The sequence below is a fragment of the Candoia aspera genome, chromosome 7 (assembly GCF_035149785.1).
Source record: "Candoia aspera isolate rCanAsp1 chromosome 7, rCanAsp1.hap2, whole genome shotgun sequence".
In the NCBI taxonomy this organism is placed as follows: Eukaryota; Metazoa; Chordata; class Lepidosauria; order Squamata; family Boidae; genus Candoia; species Candoia aspera.
The window spans coordinates 57,074,501-57,097,458 of NC_086159.1; the positions used below are offsets into that span (position 1 = coordinate 57,074,501).

The 22,958-nt window shown below is 37.6% G+C and overlaps 1 protein-coding gene across 4 annotated transcripts in view; it reads right to left on the reverse strand.

The window, feature by feature from the left end:
- Positions 1-9,382, reverse strand: part of ANKRD26 (ankyrin repeat domain containing 26) — a 70,343-nt gene extending 60,961 nt beyond the window's left edge. For 2 of the 4 annotated variants that reach the window (XM_063309518.1, XM_063309517.1), the window contains exons 1-10: positions 8,884-9,378; positions 7,464-7,578; positions 7,053-7,226; positions 5,748-5,854; positions 4,725-4,862; positions 4,346-4,494; positions 3,864-3,897; positions 3,703-3,772; positions 926-986; positions 635-825 (exon numbers count right to left, since the gene is read on the reverse strand). In XM_063309518.1, coding sequence (XP_063165588.1) covers positions 635-825; positions 926-986; positions 3,703-3,772; positions 3,864-3,897; positions 4,346-4,494; positions 4,725-4,862; positions 5,748-5,854; positions 7,053-7,226; positions 7,464-7,578; positions 8,884-9,128 — 1,284 coding nt within the window. In that variant the 5' untranslated portion in view covers positions 9,129-9,378. Of the gene's footprint in view, positions 1-634; positions 826-925; positions 987-3,702; positions 3,773-3,863; positions 3,898-4,345; positions 4,495-4,724; positions 4,863-5,747; positions 5,855-7,052; positions 7,227-7,463; positions 7,579-8,883 lie in introns of all 4 variants that reach the window. The other 2 variants (XM_063309520.1, XM_063309519.1) reach the window with 2 other exon arrangements.
- Between the last annotated feature and the right edge of the window lie 13,576 nt (positions 9,383-22,958).

Genomic DNA, 22,958 nt, shown 5'->3' on the forward strand with positions numbered 1-22,958 from the left:
ATTTTATTACTGTTTTCAGTGTCCTGGACTTTCTGTAAATTCTGAAACTGATCTTCATAACTATATTCTTTTTCAATTGACTGTTCAAGCAGTTCCTTATTTACCTTCTTAATAATTGCATGGTCATGTGAAGATTCAGAATGCCGAGGAATAAAAGATTCAGGAATATTAGTACCAACTTGCATCTCTTCATTTCCTACATTGCATATTCCATTATTGCTTTTAAACAGATTTGCTTTCCTCTCATGTTCATTTTCTGTGGAATGTTCTTTCCCTCTTGATTTGTCAACATATTCATCTTCCGTATCTTCTGCCTTGCTCCAAATTTCTTTTATGTTTTCGTCCTCCCTTTCTGTACTAAAGTTTTCCTCCATTTCTTTTATTTCCTCCTCCTCCTCCCCTTCTTCATTTTTCTTCTCCTCTCCCTTCTTCCCATAAAATTCTTCTTCACTGCTTGCAAAAGAAGTATCTGAATCATTTAAATCTTCCTTAATGGGATTAATCTTTTTTTGCATATATATATTAATATTTTCTTTTGACTGATTTTCGTTTTCATTGTCTTCACAAAATCACATGTGGGTATAAAAAAATATGATAAACAATACAACAAAATGGATTAATTGCAACTTATTACCTGTTTAGAATATGAAGCCATCTGGGAACATTTGGAAAAGGAGCCAGGTGAGGAATGGACAGAACGAGGGGAGGTTTTGACTTGGAACAAAGGCTTAGGAAGGGACTCATTGCAATCTTCAAATTCACAATCTGCTTTATTTTGCTGTGAACTGCCTAAACATTCTATTTGGATAGCGCAATCTTTCTCATCTATTGCATCAAAATATAAACACAAACACAGATTAAAAACATAATTAATATTTTCTGTAGACAAGCAGTATAGTCATAACTTGTTTTTCAAGCAACTTACATTTTTTCTTGAAGTCATGTGCAACTTTCATTAGCTGAGCCAAACTTGGTTTTTCTGCTTTCTAAGAAGAAAAGTTTAAGCATACAAAGTTTTCACTGTAGTAGTCATTGATATATTACCTTTATTTTTTCCTCTTTTCCCAAAAAACCTAGGTTGATAAATGTACCAACCCACCCCTTCCCTATTTTATCCTCAAAAAGCATATAAGATAAGTGAGACTTAAACAGCGTGGAACTTGGGTCTTTCTGGTCCTAGTCCAAACTTCTATCCAGTGTAATACCACACTGATAAAAACGTATTATTTTAATTCCAGCCATCTGTCTGCAGTGCTTTAATTTGGGTTCCTGCATTAAGCAGGGGATTGAAATTATGACATAAATAGCCCATTCCAATTCTGATTCTATGTGTCTTTCAAATGAAAAAAAGGTGATCCAAATACTAGTACAGGCAGTCCACAAGTTAACTACAGCAACTGGGACCAGAATGTCTGTTGCTAAGCAATGCTGTCGTAAAGTGCGACTGCATCATTTAGCGTCAGTAATCCCTGAGACCTGGTTGCTGTCGTTAACTGAATTCCATTGTCATTAGGCAAGGCAACTTCCTGCAGGCTTCCCACAACCAGAGTCAGTGAGAAAGCCAGAAGAAAGTTGTAAGTCCCAGGCTGGCAGGTAACTGGCTGCTGCTGGGTGGGGAAGGGAATGAAGGGGTGTGCTGGGGTGCACAAGAGGAGCCGTGCGGGTTGGGAAGGGTGCATGGGGGTGTGTTGCGGTCGGGGACGGTGTGCGAGAGATGCCGTGTGAGTCTGAGAGGGTGCATGGGGGTGCTGTGCAGGGTGGGGAAGGTGAGTGGGGTGTACAAGGTGCCGAGCAGGTCAGGAAGGGTGAGCAGGGGTGCACGAGAGGTGCCACGCAGGCCAGGGAGGATGTGCGGGGGTGCGGCATGGGTTGAGGGCATGTGGGAGTCAGCAAGAGGTGCTGTGCAGCTCGGGTAGGGCACACAGGGGTGCTGTGTGGATTGGGAAGGGTGCACGGGATGTGTGAGTGGCTGGTGCAGCATAAGCACAGAGGGGCTGGGGATAGTGCATGGATTGGGGAGACTTACCCCAGCGACCTGCGACCTTCCCTGACAGCCTTCCCACTGACTTTCTGGGAAAGCCAGCAGGGGAGTTTGCAAATGGTGATCACAGGATTGCCGCACGCTTGGCAACCCATCCTAAGTGTGAACAGATTGCCAAGCACCCAGATTGCAATCATGTGACCATGGGAGTGCTGCAATGGCCGTAATCTCAGGAATCGGTTTTAAGTCCCTTCGTTTAGCACCTTTGTAACTTCGAACAGTCACTGAACAAATGGTCGTAAGTCAAGGACTACCTGAAAATCTCACTCATATTCTAAGCTATTTCAAGTGGTCTCAGCTTAGAAAATACTTTACGTTCCAATATTTTTGTCCCAATTTCAGAACCAAACATTTAGTGTTTGTTCTAAGCTTGGGGTATTTTGTTCTATGTAGTTTTAAATATAGTAACTGGCTTGTTTTAAATACTTCCAAGTCATGACAAGTGGTAGAATTATAAATCAATAAAACAGGTTTAAATTCTATCCTTGCTGCTATTGGATAGAACTAGTTAAAGGGAGAAGGGCTGGAGTGAGGAAGAGCAATTAAAAGCACATATTTAGAGAATGGAAACAATTTTGGAATTATTAGTTATGAAGAAGTTCCAGTTCATGGATTATACTGTAATGTCATTGTCTTTATGAGATTTGTGTGCTTTTTTTTTTAAGCAGTTATCCAACTGCAAAAGTATGCATTGCATTACAAACATCCTTGTGATATTAAGTTTTCAAGGTTGCAAATGCAGCCTTGCTTTATTTATTGCACTTTGCAAGTGGTTAAGTATACTTTTGCTATTATGTTGTTAATCGGCTTTCTTGAACTGAATCTACCACTGTTGCCTGTTTCTTCTCTGGGCTCAGTACTCAGTGCACAAGGTGCTGAGCAGGTCAGGAAGAGTGCACATGGGTGCATGAGAGGTGCCACGCAAGCCAGGGAGGATGTGCGAGGGTGCAGTGTGGGTCGAGGGCACGTGGGTGCTGTTTGTACAGGCCTGCCACAATGCAAAATATGGGCTTAACTGCAGTTTCCATTGTTTGCTGTGGGAATTCTTTTTAATGTTTTAACCTCTTTTCCTATAGGATGGGTATAGCTGGAACTCAGCATAGCCTGCTGCCCCTCTTATTTTTGTGAAACTAGGACAAAAAGCAAAGGGTTTGTTTCAAATTCTCATCATTCCTCACAGTGGAACACTCTGAATATTTTCTTTCACATGAAATATTTAAAATATTTTGAGTTTTTCTTCGTCAAAAACAAGGCACATGAATCTTTCTGATGGAACCATCCTGAAAGGAGCTGTTTTGCTCTGATTGCAGGTCAAAATATGTTTTCTGATCCAGGAACTCCCTCAGAAGGCATTTTAGCATCCAAATTCTTGAAACTAGAGGATAGGATATTCAGACTACTCTACCTGTCCCCTTATTCCATGGCTGCCCTTGAATAGCAGATTAAAAGATTTTGCTTCAGTTTCCAGTAATTCTAATTTAGCAGCTCATCTCTAAAGTCTGAATAGTGATTAGCTGTAAAAATCAAGCTGCATACATTGCATTAAAGTTAAGTTTTGAATTGTGGTTCATATTTTCCTTCCATCCAAACAAGTATTAATTAGTATCATAACAAGCCTCTCATTGTTAGAAGTTCTGAGTGTACACAGTGCAAAACCCTACCTTGGGACTGAAGCCTAGTTCCTCCTCTTCTGAAGAAAGCCAGCTATCGTCATCTGTTTTTTCAGAATGCCTTCAACATAGATGCATATGTATAAAAATAATAATCTACCTCTTTCCAGTTTTACAGAACTTCCTGAATTTAAATCAAATTTGAATCTTACCTTACTGAATCTCCAGAAGAGTGGTTATCAAAAACTGTAAAAAAACCCAAACAGATAAATAAAAATGCAGGAAATCAAGACTTTCTTGGTATTCAGAAGTTTTTTTGCAATATCAAATAGCTTAGATGCCAAGACCGCTTTGGAGATGAGCTTCCAGTGGTCAAGAAAATGCATCTGTTTGCTTTGCTATGTTACACATCAGCAACTCTTGTTCAATCAGCTGCTTAAATAACTGGTAAATAGAATTTCACTATAATTTGGTGACATCCTGTGGAATTTGGTGTTGGGGCAGCATAAATTCAACCTGCTTCTTATGAAGCATCCTTGTCCACTTCATGCTGTGTTGGAAATATTCTGCAACCTGATAGCACAAAGTAAACAGTTTCTACAAACAATAGCAGGAATATCTACTTCCACTTGGGGGGTGGAGGGGGGCAGGGCTGTACTATCTGACTAGCCATTTTTACTATATAAAACTGTACCTTCTTTATTTGTAGCAGGAGCACCTAGTGTAATACCAGTATCTCCAACCTTTCCTGGACTGCTTAATATAGATAGGACTTTTTGACCATCAAAGGAGTCTTCTTCTCTATTTTTCCAGTTGGAATATTCAGCAATACTATCAATAAGCCTGAAGGAAAAAGTACATTTATTAAATATTATCACAATATTTAAAGCAAATAAAATGAATCTCAAGCCAGAAGAACAATGTTAAATCAAAACCAATGACTTAGTTATTTGCATGCTACTTTAGCAGCGTACTAACATGCTATCTAATCCATCCTTAGGGGTTTTTTTCCCAGACAGGATAGCTTTGTTTCTTGCTAAGTGACACTGAAAAAGGCAAAAGTTTGAGCTTACATGGGATCATCACTGATGATAGCATAATCTTTTGCTGACCATCCACTTTCATCTCTGTGGGAAACATCTGATCCATGACGAAGGAGAACATTCGTTAAGTCACGTATTTTATTAGAGGCAGAAATCAATAGCGGAGTTCTGAAACAGGAGGAAAAAACCCAAAAATTACTGCATATCATCAACCTTTACTAATGCTTTAACTCCCTGGATTCATTCAACATTATTCCCTCTTGCAAAAAGATAGGAAAAAGATCTCTTTAATACATTTTCTAATACAGTTAATAAAAGTTTAAACATTTTAGAACTACACTTATGAGTTTTCACATTATACAAAGCTACCCGTTTCCAGTACTTTTTGTTTAAGGAGCAAAATGTATCTATACAAAGACAGAAGATCTGTGCAGTAAGGTCAAATGAAGTGTTTTTTGTTCTGTGTATAAGAGTCAGAAAGGTCACTGCCTTTTAAAATAACTTTTAACTGAATAAATCTCTTCCCTTTTTATCAGAGGAATCCAGCAAATGCAGTTTTCTATTAGGAAGCAACTGCCATTGCAGATGCATTAGATGGATCACTTAAATTAATGATAATAGAAAGACCCCCCCCAAAAGGTGGGGGGGGGAGAAAGGACACGAAGACTTGTTTGTAATAAAAAAGCAAACTAAACATAAAAGCTATTCAGCTGTACTTTTTTTTTTACTGAAAACAAACTGAAAATGGTATTGAACAATAAGAAACATCACTATCTCCCATACAATGTAAACCACCTTAACCAACCTGCATTTTTTTTTATTTTCAAGGATTGATCTTTTGATCCTAAAGGCAGTTTACAACACACCTGGAAACAAACTTTTTAGAGACGACTACAATGTAGTCTTAATAATAGTAACAAGCCATTGATAAGGAGTTTTTACATTCAGGAAATGTTATTCTAGCAGACTGATTATCCATGTTCAGGGGCATGAATACTTAAAAACAGTCCTCAAATCCTGGGAGAGGTATCAGCTAAATGAGCCAAACTGTACCTTCCCAATTTATCTGTGGCATGTACAGATGCTCCATTTTTAAGAAGAAACTCTACCATTTCTCGATTATTTTCAGCTACGGCAACCATTAAAGGTGTACTCCCATCCTGCAAGGAAAAAAAAAAAAGAAATACTTATGTGCAAATATAGTTTCTATTTACCATTCAACAAATACAACGAAATGCAATCTGTCCTTTATCCAGACAAAAAGGATGTTCAGAGCTTTTCACTGTTTTCAACTGCTTCTAGATGGGGTTCAGTGTGAGTTAAACATCTTGGAAATATATTTTCTGTATTCCTATTTGGCTTTAAAGTCTCATATAATTTCATACATTTGTGCAATACATCAGATTTGACCATTATAACTACGAATTTTATATTGGAAAAAGGAGAACTGCATAACTGCAAATCTAAAGTAGTGCTACATGTAGTGCCTTCAAGCCAGTCTTGACTCCTGGCAACTGTCTAGACAATTCCACATAGTTTTCTTGGCAATGTTTTTTGGAAGTGGTTTGCCCTTGCCTTCTTACTAAGGCTGAGAGAGTGAGTGACTGCTCCAAAGTCATCCAGATGGTTTTGTGCCTAGATGGAGGGACTAGAACACAGTCTCCTGGCTTCTAGCCCAGTGCCTTTAACCACTATACCAAACTGGCTTTTTTGTTTTCTACCATTTACTCCTGTTGAAGATACAGTCATTTTAACAATCTCACAATCCCACAAAGAACAAGTACGGTACATTTTGTTTGCACATGGATAATGGGCAGTTTGTATGTTATCGAAATTGATGAGAAAAGGGAAGGAAAAAGAGACAAAAGCTAATTTATATTTGGAAATAAATATTTCATTCATGATGAAAGTGCTCAGGCTCACACATGAAGCCAAATCATCTAGTAAATGAGGTAAATGAGCTGAGATGAAAAAGCTACATGCAGGGCATATATACTAAGTTGCTCCCACTTCATTTATTCTAATAGTCGTCTAGGAAGAGAGCTGGAGCAACATTTGAACCTGAGATTATGGTTAAGTATGCCCAAACAAACCCATATCTAAATGCTAGCACAAGTTTATTCAAAGGTAGATTACAAATTGTAGTCAACTTGTTCAAGCAAAATAAGGAGTGAAGAGTCTCAAGCCCCAGTTTATTAGGCCACAGATATATGTTTATTAATATGTATTAGTCTCCCAGTAAATAATGCAGTGTTTTTCTTCCATGAATGATTTAAACATTCAAAAAAATTACAGAATAAAATACTTATTTGTTTATACAAAATTATATATTAATTAAATGAACAACTGGAATTTTACCTCATTTTGTGCTTCAATGTGAGCTTTATGTGCAAGCAGATATTTTGCTATAGAAATATTAGAATTAAAAGCAGCAAAGTGGAGGGCAGTGTTGTTGTGTATATCCTTTGGATTAGAGTCTGCTCCATGTTCAAGCAGATAAACAGCACAGAATTCTTGCTGGCATTGCACAGCCTGAAACATTTAATAAGATGTTAAGTCTACAACTTATTTTCATACACCTAATTAATATTGTCTGTATTTTAAACAACACAAAATTAAAACTTTTTCTTGGTCCCTTTTGATTATAAATAGTAATAACAATTTATATACTGATAAGTTTTTGATTAGCACTGAGTTTTTGATTAGCACAGAAATTATAAAAATCTGGCTTTATACTACTAGTAAATTTGTACTGTTTTAAATGCATACCTTCATTAATGGAGATCTCTTGCAATTATCATAGATATCTAGTTGGCATTTGTTGTCCACCAAGAAAGTAACAATGTCTGTATATCCATTAGCACAGGCAAAATGCAAAGGTGTTCTAGAAGAAATACTTTAGATTCAGTCAATATGTAATTAAGAATAGGGTAGGGCTTTCTTTCCCCTAAGCACCCTTTGATTTTGTATCTTTGACATATATTTCAAAATGAGTGTTAATATATGATGAACTGGAATGCACCCATGTGCTCTGTTTGTATACTCAGAAGTAAATTCTACTGTGTATAAAATTGCAGGCTTAGTTAATCAGTTCTTCCCATTTCAGGAAATAAATTACACTTTGCAAGAAAGAATAAAGCTTAAGATACAGTAAAAATGAATATCATTTGCTTCATTTCAAATACAAATATTTTGATACAATGCAGTTGAAATAATAACTGATGACAGTTTATTACAAATTCTAAAATAATCCAGCCACTATTTCCCTGTTACTGATAGATATTAATGTAATGGCTACAGATGAGGGGAAAGAGAACATTCCCATTATAGCAATGGCTCATCTAAATTTTCTCTTAATTAAAGTATGCTTTTTAAAAATTTAAACACCTGCAAAACTCCCTATCCAACACTGATATTTACATACTGAGCTGTTTCCAGGATTCTAAACACATGCATTACTATGCATTATTTCTATTTTGCCTTTCCTCAATAAATAGCTTTCACTGTGACATTATTTAAATAATACAGGAACTAGCGGTAGAGGTCAACGTATAAAATGGTGATATATGAAAAAGAATGCTTGAACAGTAGAAGTTAATAGGAACGATGTCATTCTTTCTATTAGAGATATAGTATAAGGTGGGCATTTGAAAGCAATTGCACAGTATTAAGTATAATATAACTCTAGTTATAGTATGTCCCGTGTAAATTGGGATGGAATCTATCCTCATTTATGGATCATAAAAGGACTGAAAACTTTCACATTATACACATTACAAACTTCCTACCATAGGTTACTATTTATTCTTTAAGAGTTTCTTTTAAGCACACAAGGTGGGCCTCAATCTAGTTTAGCGCCTCATGCCATCAAGAAGTCATAAAGTCACCTTCCAACACAGTGAGGAAGTGCTGGGTGAAAACATGCACTTAACCTCAGTGCCATAGCGAGCTTCAGCGCCAGACTTTGACCAAGAGACGCCCAAGAACCAATTCCCCGCTCGGCCACCCATGAAATTCCCACCGTCAGCCACGTGGGCATGTTTTGAACACGTGACGGGCCTTACTGGGGGAAATCCCATCTCCGGCGCCCCTTCACTCGGCCAAGTAACCAGCGAGGGAGGAAGGGGAGGAGGGAGGGTGTTCGTGTGAACACGAGGCGAGAGTCGAACCCAGGTCTGATTCTTCCCACCTGTCGGCTTTATCCTGTTCGTTGAGGTCGTGTTTCTGTAGGAGGTGCCGGAGTTCCCCGAGGTCTCCTTCGGCCGCCGCTCGGTGCAGCTTATTTAGGTCTCTGCCCCGCACCTGATAGCTGTCGCCGCCGCTACAGCCCAGAGCGGCTGGGGCCGAGGCAGAAGCCACCACGCGGCTCCGCGACGGAGACTGTTGCTCCTTCTTCTTCCTCCCCAGCCCCAAGATTTTCTTCATCTTCTTCATCCTCCTCGGCGAGGACGTGGAAGGGGAGGAAGCCGTTGAGTCACGGCGTGGGCCGTGGCAGTCGCCGCCACCAAGTCACTCCTGCGCCCATGATCCCGCTGGGGAGCGGCATGGACGCCTGACGCAGTCAAGGCCGGCCACAGGCTCCGGCCGAGCGACGGCAGTTGAAACGGGGCGTCCCATCCAAGCAGTCGCGGGCACCGATTCTACGGCGTCAGAGCGAGGGAAGAGGAGAGGGCAAGCTAGAGAGCTGTAGTCAAGGCAACGGCTTCCCAGGGTGGGATTGCGCATGCGTGCTCAAACTTTTTTCCCTGCGCGCCACCATGTTGCGTAAGAAGGCGCAGGCGCGATCGTCTTCCGTCATTCCTGCGTCCCTGAGTTTCGTTTTCTGGGCAAGTTGGGAAAACGGTTGAGATTTGGTGAAAATAACGATGGCAGTTGTAGTCAGCCCGACAGCCGTGAAATTAGTGAAGGGGCTGCAAAATAGATTGCACCCAAAAGTTTGGCGCATACCAGTCTCGTCTTCGAGCTTATTGCATGCAGCTCAGGAAACTTCATAACCTTGTAGATCAGTGTTGTTGTTGTTTATTCGTTTAGTCGCTTCCGACTCTTCGTGACTTCATGGACCAGCCCACGCCAGAGCTTCCTGTCGGTAGTCAACACCCCCAGCTCCCCCAAGGTCGAGTCTGTCACCTCTAGAATATCATCCATCCACCTTGCCCGTGGTCGGCCCCTCTTCCTTTTGCCCTCCACTCTCCCTAGCATCAGCATCTTCTCCAGGGTGTCCTGTCTTCTCATTATGTGGCCAAAGTATTTCAGTTTTGCCTTTAATACCATTCCCTCAAGTGAGCAGTCTGGCTTTATTTCCTGGAGGATGGACTGGTTTGATCTTCTTGCAGTCCAAGGCACTCTCAGAATTTTCCTCCAACACCACAGTTCAAAAGCATGTAGATCAGTACCAAAAGTTATTTCTCAGTTTGTTCCGGATTGTCAGTGGGGAGAGCTGCAGCTCCGCATTCAACGTGTTATCAGTCGCTTTTATCCAAACACAGTTTTGTAACGGTTCCATGCAAGTATTAAACACCCCAAACTAAAACCTTTCCTGAATAATGTTGTTTGCAACCAATAATAATTAATAATAATTGACATCTTCATAAAGATGTTTGCGGTTTAAATTGTTGGATCCTAGTCCAGTTCTCCAAAACATACCTGTGTTTTCTTCTTCGAAAGTTTGTTGCCCTTTCTAGCCTCAAAATATTAAATGTAATGCTAAAATGTGATAAAAGAAGAAAATACCATCCCCAACTTTATTAACATAAAAAAGAGATAAAAATAACCATTTTAAACCTCTGGTTTGGCTAATCTGGAATAAAGATACAAAAAGAAAGGTTTTATGCTAGTATAGTAGTATTGACAAGGGACCAAACTGAGAAATAAAAAGCAAGATTGTTACTGATCAGGTAAGTACAGAGCCTCTAAACATTTTGCAACATCAGATAGACCTCTAAATCCTTTGATCTGTTCTTCAGGAGAAAAGCAGATGTTTGCTGGATAGGGGAAAAAAAGTATTTAACTTCCTTGTTCCTTCTAATGTACGTGTCAAGTCAAAGCTTTTTTGAGACTTCGCTCCAGCAAAGGCAGGTCTGGGTAATTCATTATTTTATTTCCATAATATTTCAATTTGTAGTCTGTCCTGAAGGTTGTAGAAGTTGGCCTCTGGTGCTAGACTTTAGAAATGTAACAGTTATAGAAGAAGTTCTCGGTGAGGCATTGCCTCTCTTAATCTGTTAGCATTCAGTATCTAAAGTATAAAAGCAGTTGGCAATGAGATTTCCTGAATGCATGTCAGTTCTATGTAAATTAACAGAGGTTCTGCTATTCTACATTCAAAGGTGGAATCATTTTTAAGTTTTTTTCTGGTGAGCTGCTGGTGTACTTTAATTCAGTTTGCAGATCTGTAACAAGTTTTTCATGAGATTCCTTCTCTTCCAAAGTCTTAGTTCTGGATTCATGGGAAATAATAATTCTCTTCAATGTTTCCAAATCATTATCAATTAAAAGCTTGGGTTTTCATAGTTTTAACCTCCATGGATCCCAGATATGCCAGTTTCCAGACCTGTAAATCTTCAGTCCATCTCTTTAGACTCTAAGGTTTTCATTAATTCAAATCTTTATTCTCTTTGAGATAGTTATATTAATCTCAGATGTATCACTATCTAGTCTGGCTGGTTCTGGGGGGCTACCATAATTTCTGCTTTCTCTCTGGGTTTTCAGGAGAGTCCATGAGCTTGTCCAGCTTTCCTCCCTCTCCGTTACTGAACTGTGGCTCTTTACTCAAGATGGGAAAAACTCTTTATTTTATGAGAGAGATCATTGAAATAATGTTATATCCAAGTTATTGAGCCAAACTATGAAAGTTTGGACACTTATCCTTCGGCTGTCTACATAGCAATTTTGTCCATAGGGTTAAAGAGAGGCAAAGAAAGAAAACTGTCTAGGTAGCCTTTTTCTACAACATTCCTGTCTTTTATGATTAACCAACACTTACTACCCACTATCTTCCTTCTAGTATTTGCACATCTTAAAATTTTTCAGTTTTCTCTTTTTTTTTAATTAAACAATCTGCCAAGGTACCCAAATTCATCTGCTTTCTCTCATTTTTTATCATTTGTGTAATTTGCAGTCAGTCGTTCACTCTGGTTTTTTTTGTCAAATGCAACTACTGTATCATGATCTTTGATACGTTAATTTTCAGATCTGTACTCCATGTTACATCAGGCCCACATTACATCATTTATTGGAAATCCTTTGGGTTCTCAACCAACATTGTGTATCATTTGAATACAAAAATCACATGGCCATTCACACCTCCAGTTAACACACCTCTAGCATCACCACAAGGATTCTCTATATTTTTATGTTATGCTCTTCTTGACAGCCTATTACATCCAAAAGCAAGATTCTCACAGAGGCTCCTTTTACCAGATTTATTGAAAGGCAAGAGAAATTAGGTTACAGAAATCTGAAGTGGATTGTTTTCACTTTCAAAAGCCATATGATCTCCCATCTGTTAAACCAGGAACTTTCTCAGCATAACCATGGTTTCTGTGTGAAGCAACAAAGAGGCTGGTCTTTTAACTGATAAGGGAAGAACATTCAAATCCCCAGAATGGGAATGTTTATCAGATTCTTGAACATGCCATTGCTGCCTGCTCAGTGCTGAGCTGGTTGCTAAATATTCCATTTGTTCTTGTGCATACTTTATTTGAAGCATATACTGTTCTCATCTCATTCTGCAACCAATCTTCAACTCTGTATTCATACAAAACATCCTGTAATTCAAGCCTATTCACTTTATCATACACTCTCCAAATCAACAAACGTACAATAAACTTTCTTGCAGTTGTACATTTCTCAAGGGAAAAATTCTAGTTTGTCCACCCCCTGCATGGCATAAAACACACAGCACTTCTCAGGTTTTTTTTCACTACCACCTGTTGTAACTTATCAATCAGAAAGATGCAGCCTTCACACATATATTAAATCACACAACCATTAGATAAATAAATTTGTATTTTAAGTATTTCTCCAGTTATATCATCTCCACCTTCACTTTTACCATTTTTTCAATAATCTTAGAGCATTTATGACTTTCTTCATCATTTTTCTTAGATACTAAGAATTATATTGTTTCAATTCCATTCATAAACATATAACTATTATTCCCATATAAATCTCTAAAATACTTTCAGCATTCCTTTCGCTTCAGTTTTATCTAAAATCATCACTTCCATCACTTTTATTTTTAATTCCATTTCTTCTGCTGGAGCTCCTTCTTTAGCCCCTTTTCCTACTTCTAAACCTATTTTTATTTCCATCCAAATTGTCCTTTTTCTTTTCCAACAATTTCTTGTAGTCTTTGACTGCAGTTTTGTCTCACTATCCTAGGACTGACTATTTATCCTTTCTTTCCACCCAACTATTTAAAAACTGTCTATCCAAACACGTGGAAGCACATGTGTCCAGGCAAAGTCGGAGGATGTGCATGAAGGCCAGAAGGCCAGAGTTAGTCAGTGGTGAAGCCAGCCCTAATTCATTTTACTTATTACTGGATAGATAAGATGTTTTCCCCCAACCCCACCCCAAATCCTGCTGTGCTGGATAATTGTGGGTGTTCCTAGGAGGGATGAACAAAGAACGTTGGGAGTGTATGCCAAGAACATATATTCCCAGCAGGGTCACCCAAGGCATGAAGGTCATCCCAGCTACCCAGCTAAAGCAAGCAGGAACCTATATCGGTCAACAGCAATATAGGAAGATTCTGGAGGCAGATGATCACTTTAGTGACAGTTGCAAAGGCATCAGGTCCATACTGTGCAAGAGAAGGTAATGGTAAACTACTCCTGTATTTTTATCAAGAAAACCAGATGTATAGAATATATAAAATGATTGACAATATAGTGCTGGATAACAGGCCCCTCAAGCTGGAAGGCACTCAATATACTACTGAGGATCTTTTGGAATACTAGAGGTGTGGCTAGATTAAAGCCTTCAGGACATCCAGTTGCTGATGTTGCCATATAGGAAAAGAAAATCTGAAGCTGCAAAGATAGAATTACAGCAAGAACATGGAAAGTAAGAAGTATGAACACAGGAAAGCTCAACACTGTGGAAGTTGAAATGATTACAGATTTACATCTTAGGCATTAGTGAATTGAGATGGACTGAGATTGGACACTTTTTATTAGGATACGAAAAACAAGGAATAGTGTTGCTTTTATAGTTAGGAAAGGTATAGCAAGGACAGTACTTGGCTTTGTGTCAATCAAGTCAAGCTGTGAAATGTGCTCAGAAAAATGGGAATCCCAGAACATTTCATTGTGTTCATTATATACAGGTCAGGAAGCCACAGTACAGACAGAACATGATGAAACAGACTGGGTCCAGGTTGACAAAGGGGTGCAATAAGGCTGTATACTCTCCCCTTATTATTATTTATTCAGCATATAGGCTGAATATATATTAAGGGAAGCTGGATTGGAAAAAAATGAGTGTGGTTTTAAAATTGGCAGAAGAAACATCAATAACCTACACTATGCTGATGATGCTACACTGATAGCCGAAAATGTAAAGGATCTGCAAGCTCTAGTAATAAAAGTTAAGGAGCAAAGTGAAAAAAATTGGACTAAAATTAAATATAAAGACCAAACTAATAACAACAGGTAGAACAACCAGCCTTATAATTGGCAATGAAGATATTGAAGTGGTGGATAGGTTCTGTCTTTTATGATTAACCAACAATGGTAAAGGAACAAACAGTCAAGACATTTGTCATAGACTAGCACTTGGTAGAGTAGCCATGAATGCTTTGGAAAAGATATTCAAATGCCATGATGTCTGTATACCTACAAAGATCAGAATCATGCAAGCCATGGTATTCCCTGTGACACATTGTGGAAATGAAAGTTGGACTTTAAAGAAGCAGGTTAGGAAGAGTATTAACACTTTTGAACTTTGGTGTTGGAGAAACTCCTGAGAATACTGTGGTCAGCCAAGAAAACAAACTAATGGATCATCAAACAAATCAACCCAGAGTTCTCACTCAAAGCACAAATGACCAGGTTCAACTTATACTACTTTGAATTCATTATGTGACGACCTAGCTCCCTGGAAAAGGCTGTAATACTGGAGATGAACGACTAGCAGCAAGATGGATGGACTTAGTTAAAGTGGTGATGAGTGCACTATTGTAAGACCTGAATAGATTGTCATGGAGAAAATCTATGTGGTTGCTAGTAGTCAAAAATGACTTGATACCACATAATCAATCAAATATTTAGACAAATGTGTCTGGAAAGATTAAGGAAAGGAAGTTACTGATATATGCCAATTATTTCTCTAAAACTATTTGATGGCCAAGTGATGTAACCATGACAAGAAATAAGCTGACCCTGGCTGGATCTGAAAATTAGACCATTAATTTGATCAGCATGATCAGATTGATGTTTTCAGACCAATGATATGATCATAGATAATTTTTATTAGCACAGAAATCTTTAATAGTACAGTTTCAAATGAGCACCACATTGAATATTGAGTAGAATGCTAGTCAGTTGTAATGTTAAGCTAGTCAGGCAATTTCTTTCTATATGTCATTTGATTTGCTACTTGAAGGGTATTTATTATTACAGATAACTTGTATTCTGCAGTTTGATAAAATTCCTGCTTTCCTACATATGGACTCCAGATTGCAGTCAGAGTAAACCAGCTGCTCTTTCTGGGCTGTTTGCCACCATAGTGGAAAGGTATTGTAGAGGTCACCAGTGAACAGAATACTTGGATCAAGATAGGTGTGCAGCAACAAGTTTTACCCTTATCACTGCTGGGAGAGGGGAGTAGAAAAGATAAAAAGTGCTTGGACTTTGAACATATTTTATGTTAGTCCCTTAGATGAATTCCAGTGTAATGTTGAGTTGAGCAAGCTTTATCATCTACAAGCAATTCAAAATAAACCAAGCACAATAATTTCATATAATGCAGTGCTATGAAATGACCAGTTAAACTCCTGCCATTATACTGATAGTATCTATGAGCTTTCTTAGGGAAGCTTCTCATGTTCCATTTTGTACTCTTAGAGCAATGGGAAATCATGCACAAATCTACTAAATGGAACTAGTTGCATAAGTTAAATCCAGCACGTTAGTATCACATAATATCACCTTTTCTCAGCTGCTCCAGAAGTGAAGAAAAAAGAACAAGGTTGTTTCATTCGGCTTACCAAGGGCCAAATTTCAGTGGACAGTTTTCATTAACCCTCTGACTTATAATTAGCATTTTATTTTATTTTATGTTATTTGTCTGTTTTGGAGAAATTCTAAGGAAGAGGTGCACAGGGCTACGCTCAACCTTGCCAGGGATTGTCAGGGACTACACTTCCAAAAGTGGGCAAGTCAGGATAAAGAAGTAGATACCATGACTGAAATGAAATGAATTTGTAATTTGCCCAATTAATATAAACTCCCCAAGTATTTAATATTTTTTTCACATTTAAAGAAATGACGTGGCAACAATTTTGGAGGGGCTTGGGGGTCATACCATAAGGCACTTAGGAGCTGAATGTGGAAGTCTATGCATCCTTAAGGATCTTGGTGAAAAATACATGAAACAAGCACCTTAGGTGATGGATTTATGCCTGGGGGAGCTCGGGGTGTTGAGGACCGACAGAAAGCTCTGGCGTGGGCTGGTCCATGAAGTCACGAAGAGTCGGAAGTGACTAAACGAATAAACAACAAAATATCTGACATGCAATTACAAAATTAATGAGTCCCCCCAAATCCTGCTCTTTTTTTATTACAAAATGTACACTTTTTAAAATCCTGAAGTGAGAAATACAGTGGAGAGAGAAAACATGAAGGGAACATTCCCTCTTTTGTAGCTCTTCCTGAAGGTACTTTATCTTAATGAAGCAACTTTAGTACATGCATTTGCACCCCTGAACATGTAATTAGTGAGAGGTAGTTTTGCTACAACATTGCAAAACTAAAAACATTGCTATATAACTCTGACATCTAGTGGAGAAAGTGGTATCACACAGTTTCAGATATATTTGTTTTCTGCACTAGCATAAATTACCAATATTTTAAAATTCCCGATATTAATAGGCCTTTTGGTTGGTATTTTCCAGTGGAAAAGAAATGCACTTTTATTTGCCTTCCATCTATAAGTAATCAGTAATACGCATAACACGCTTTCTCAATTTCTGTTCATTAGTTCACTAATACAGTTAGCATCAGTATTCAATTATAAGAAACTGATCTTTTCGGGCATACATTTGCCACTATCCTTAGAACTTAATGAAGTTATCTGACTATCAATAACTAACTTTTTCTTGAAGAAATAGGAGTGAATAACTTAAAATGAGCTCAAGGTAACCAAATGTATTTATATGACATAGAGAGAAGGATGGCTTCTCTCGTGAAATTCTACTTTCTATTTTATTTATTTATTATTCTTTGGAAGTTATGGCAAGCCAGAACTGTTTATAGAATATAAGGGACTGACATATACCAGCCATAGAATATTTTAGAAAGTCAATTCATACAGCTGATCAAACAGCCTGATTAGTTTTTAACCTATGTGTTACACCTTACCCAAATATTTGCATCTGTTTGTGCTATTTTGGTTGGCATCAAGGCTCCTTATCATTTGGTGTTTACTGAAGATTTATCCATTTACCCAGGCTTTCACTTGAATTTATACAGTTGTTCCATTTAATGCATACTGTTTTTATTACATTATTTTATGATTTTAGCTATTGTTACATATTATTTTGTGAGTTTGTTTTATTGTCCTTCATTTTGGAATTATTTTTGAATGAAAGTGGTCTGTTTTATAAATAGTTTATATATAAATAGTATATTACAAAGAGGAGATATCATCAGATATATGGTAGTCCTGAAGTAGATTATTTAAAAAGAAACAGGAGATTTCAGGCTGTACATATGAAAGCATGTTAAGGCAGGTAAAAGAACATGTGGAAGTTGTGAAACCACTGGCAAATGGTATTTAAGCATAAGGAATAAATTTAAACTCATGGATCAGCTCATTTTGAATTTTCAGTTTAAAGGTCATTGTTTTTGGAGGGAAGAAGCCAAAGGGCATTTGAAAATACAAATAAGGTGGCAATGTTTCCTATCCTAGAGAGTTTTCTTATCTCAGAAAGTAAAGGTTAGAAGGCTTTGACCACTACCTGCATAAGCAACCTTTTATTTTGAGGCCACCACTTGTGTATATTACAGGTAATTTTCATTTAGTGACCACAGTTGGGACTGGCAACTCAGTCATTAAGCAAAGTGGTCGTGAAATGAAACCATGACTGTGCTTATGATCTTACTTCAGCTTTCCTTTGCTTTACAGACCTGCGAAAGTCTTAAATTCAAGGATTGGTCGCAAAGTTACTTTTTCATCACTGCTGTAACTGCAAACGGTTGCTGTACGAGGCAGTTGCTAAGTGAGGACTGCCTGTAATAAAAACTCAATGATTCGCAAAAATCTAGTTCAGGCACAACATGAACTGAGATTTGGGGAACTTTAAAAGAATTGTGGCCATTCAATCAATTCAATATATTTAATATATGGCAAACAATCTTAGAATCATAGAGTAATAAATGGGTGTCCAGATTTCACATGATCACATCCAGAGAAAGGAACCTCACCACCCCCTTGGTGATTAGTTCCATGGCTGAATTGCTATTACAAAACGTATCCTATAATTGAATCCATTATTCTGTGTCCAGTCCTCTGGGATGGTAGAACAGATCATGATCTGTGTGACAACCTTTCAGATATTTGAAGACTGTAATCATATTCCTCCTTAATATTCTCTTCTCAAAGGTAAACTTTCAATATTCCTTCCTTTCAATATTTCTTTGGAGGATTTAATTTCTAGTTTCCTGATCCTCTGTTCCCTGTTTCTGAACCTGTTTCAGTTTGTCTGAATCATTCATATCCAGATATAATATTTAATGTGGAGTATAATCAATGTAAAATAATAAAGAATGATTTCTTCCTTTGATTAAGAGACTATACCTTGGATGATACAGTATAAAGTCACAGATGCTTTTTCTTTTTTTACTGTCACATCACACTGCTGACACATGCTCAGTTTGTAACCAACTACTGTTCCAAGATATTTTTTCACAGGTGTTATTGTCAAGCCAGATACCCCCCACGCTATATTTATATATTTGATTTTTATTTATTTTGTTATTTTATTTTATAGAGAGGTTGCCCTATTCCTTCACAGCTCTGAATAGCTTACCAATAAAGAAGAAAAACAACATGCAGAGATACAAATAAAAAATGACACTGGAGGACTGGAAAACACTACACCGGGCCATTCTGCAGACCAGATAAACATAACAAAAAGCCCACCCACCCCCACCCTATCCCAAGGCCTGGGGGAACAATCAGGTTTTTAACAGTTCGCTAAACCTCACAAGGGTGAAAACCATACAAATCCATGCCCATTTTCATTTGTTGTATTATTTACAGGAATATGTTAAGTCATACATCAAAACCAAAATGTCTGCTCTATGGACTATGGCATAAAGAATGGTGGATGCTGTTTACTTGGGTCTGTTTCAACTTATTTCACGCAAATTGGGATTCTTTGGAAAAAACTGGAGGGGTACCAATACTTTTGGCTGCATCTGTGTTTTAGGAGACAATGTAGCAAAATCACAAGCTTCTGAAATTACATGTATTTTCCTCTATACATTCAGCAATGCTGATGTTTAGAGGTAACTTTGCCAGTTCCACATAAATGTATGTATCTCCTTTCTCTTCAGGGATAATGCTTAATCCAGATATAATTGACAGTATTTTTAGCTCCTAGATTTAATTTACAAAAAGGCTGACCTACTATTCTTCCAAGCTGCAAAACATCAAATATTTTGCTTGACTACAGGGATGACATAAAGCCATTATATCTCATAAGAAAACAGATTATGAGCCTGCAGTTTCATTTTTTTCCTTGAAGACCTGGCAATGAACATTTATAAAGAGCTAGATCTGGAACAGCATTTAATGGCACTTTAGGGACCTTGAAATAACACGCAGCTTAGATTTGTTATGGGGAAGTTGTTAGGCATTTCCTACTTGCACAATATTAACTTTCTTCTGAGCAGCTACTATAGACTGTTAGATAGTCATAAACAGCTAACTGGATTCATGATAATGGTTCTATATAAGACAGTAAGGAAAACTGCATTATATCAAGTTAAACCAATTGTTGTCTAGAACAATATTTACCTACGCTGACTGGCAATGGCTCTTCGTTGTAGGTTAAAAATAATGTGGGTTGAAACTTGGACATTTTGCTTGCAAAACATGTGTTCTATCCGTCTTATGGCCCTTCAACTACTCAGTGTCTACACATGTGTATCACATTGAATTCAGTTTCTTTTCAATATATTTGAATTGATATGTGCTTTAATCCATTAAAATTAACAGAATGTGATGGATTTATCTCTATCTTTATAAAGGGCATTGAAGTATCAGAAAATTTATTAGGAATACAGTAGTTCAGTATATTAATAAAGGATGGCTACCCTACCTTGAATGTGCAAGATGACTTAATAAGCAAATGACTACATCAAATACATGCTTGATGGCTGTGTGTATAGTGACTTACTTATAAGGTTCTGATCCTTTAACTTTCCCTTCTGAACTTTCAAAATTCTATTGAGACCACAAAGCGTTTGCAGTCTCTGCCGTATAGATAAACCCTGAGACTGCAATTTCACATTGTACAGTTCTTCCAATGCTTGCTTGTGACCACCTCAGGAACTGCATATAGAATGACAGATATACTTCAAGTTCTATACCATGGGCAAAATGGCTGGGCATTTTCAGGGGCAGTAACCTTTGGTCAACTTCACAGAGAGGAGGCCACCAAAATCCTGAAGTAGATGTGTAGATTAGAGATGAAGGTACAGATTAAACGATAGGACAGTAAAGGGCATAGATTCAATTTGTCTAGCAGCCAATTACAATTCTAATTTTTACTGGTAAATGAGAATGAAATGGATGACACAGCAAAACGACTTGGTAGTTACTTTAAAGAATCAAACAACAGGCTTTTTTTTTTGTTATTAAATAGAGATAGTTGAACATTATAAGTCATTTTGATAAATCTAATTATTTTTATTGATTTCCAGTAAGCTTAAGCTTCTTCCCTGTAAGCAGTGCTGCTCAGTGTCCTGGAAAAAAAGTGGTGCAAAGGGAACTCATCTAAGTGCCAGGACTCCCAGATCTTTTTTCCTTTCTTCCCTCTGTGCCTCTCAGCAGACAGAAAATAGGCAAGAGATGGAGAATGGAGGGCTCGTGAAGGTCAGAAGGGACTGGCAGGAGACCAGAGAGGGAAACCTCAGGTTCACTTTGAGCTTAGGTATATATTCTTTAAGTCAAAATGAAATGTGCCCAGCCAAGTGTATTTTGGAATGATATCAGTCAGGGCCTTTGTGGAAAATGTAAACAAAAGCTTGTACTGCTGTTATCAATATCCATCACTGCAATCTATACTGCTGTTACCAAATAACTGTAACAGGGCTGACCCATATGGATGGCTATTAACAAGGGAGCCTACCAGATTCAGGTAGCTACTTCTACATCATCAACAAAACAACAGCCTGATGGCACATGTTTTTACATTAAATGTGCAATTTATGATTATAAAGGCAAATAATCAGAAAAATAATTGCTGCATTTTAAAGTTAAATAACCATGTCTTGCCATAGCGAAAAAGCTGTGATGGTTCCATATACTGTAGGTGTTAATAGGCAATTTCCAGGCTTCCTCTCTCCTTAAGGTTCTTTATCTTGTAACAGATTTGGATTGGGAAACCTTTCAGATAGATGGTGAGTAAAGTGAATTGCCCTTGGTCAAATTGCATGCATGGCCAACTTGCGGAATACACTTTGCTAAGAACTCCAGAATTTAAGACCAGACCAGCCTCCAGTGTTATTTAAATGTGCTTTATGGGATGGTACAGTCTTATGACATTTCCAAAAAGTATGAAGCTGTCAGCTGATCTCTGGTTGATAGCGTATTATGTTGAGTAAAGTATTAAACTTGCTTTTAAATCCTGCCTAGAGCCCTGTTCATGCTCAACAATACAATACTTAAAGCCAGATCTTTAAGTATCATTTTAAACAAAATTCATCTCAAGTTATATACTTATATATTCATTCTGTTTGCTTTCAGGGTAAGCAGCACTACGCTAAAGAGGGAAAGAGAGAAGGAGATAAAGTGAAGGCATGAGGTAATAAAAGGAAATACAGCAAAATCTGGTATATACCATTCGCTATACTACTACATACTTTTCTATTTTTGCTTCCACTATATCTCTATACTGATTCATAGATTCAGACTTTGGTTCTTTACACTTCTTGCCTCTGTCTTTTTCAGGATCTGATCAGTCTTACTGATCTTCCCCTGTCACACCATTCACTCATATATTTGTTTTATGATTTGATCCTCATTCATTCACTCTATATGACAAAAGTACTTCAAATCAAATCAAATCAAGTCAAATCAAATCAAATCAAATCAAATCAAATCAAATCAAATCAAATCAAATCTTTATTATGGTCATAGACCAGCATAAAAAGCATTTCATATTTCTTTTGTAGAGGTTGAATACAAAAGTAAGTGACACTCATTTCTTATTGACCCTATTTATTTTTGGTTTACTAGTTTGCTAGTATCCCTTTTCCATTTCATTTAACTTACTTTTATAGTTTGACATAACCAGGTGAGCCAAAGCTTGTTGTTACGCTAGTTATTTCCACTTTCTTTCAATACAGTGATTTCTTGCAACAGACTGCATGGTCCTTACTATCTTTCTATTGGCATTTGCATATCAAAATATTTTTCATATGTACTCCCATTTTTAATAAATGTTCTAATGAGATTCACAAATTGATCTACTTGTCTTAGTTTTTTTTGCCATTTATATATAACTTCAGTGTTTATTCCATTTTCTATATCAAATACAACCACCTTGGTCTTCAATACATTAGTTTTTAGATCCATACTTCTTGTAACATTGAAATCTATCTAGCATTTGCTGAAAATCCTACAGGTTTTCAGCCTGTGTACAAAATTAGATTCACATTTCTAACCAACTCACTGCATCAGCGCACACGTTCCTTATACATTCATACATTAAGCAACCAAGGAGACATCACACATCCTTGTTTTACTCTATCCGTAGCGCTGAACCATTCAGTAAATATTGCATTTATTCTTAATGTGGGTTCTACTTCT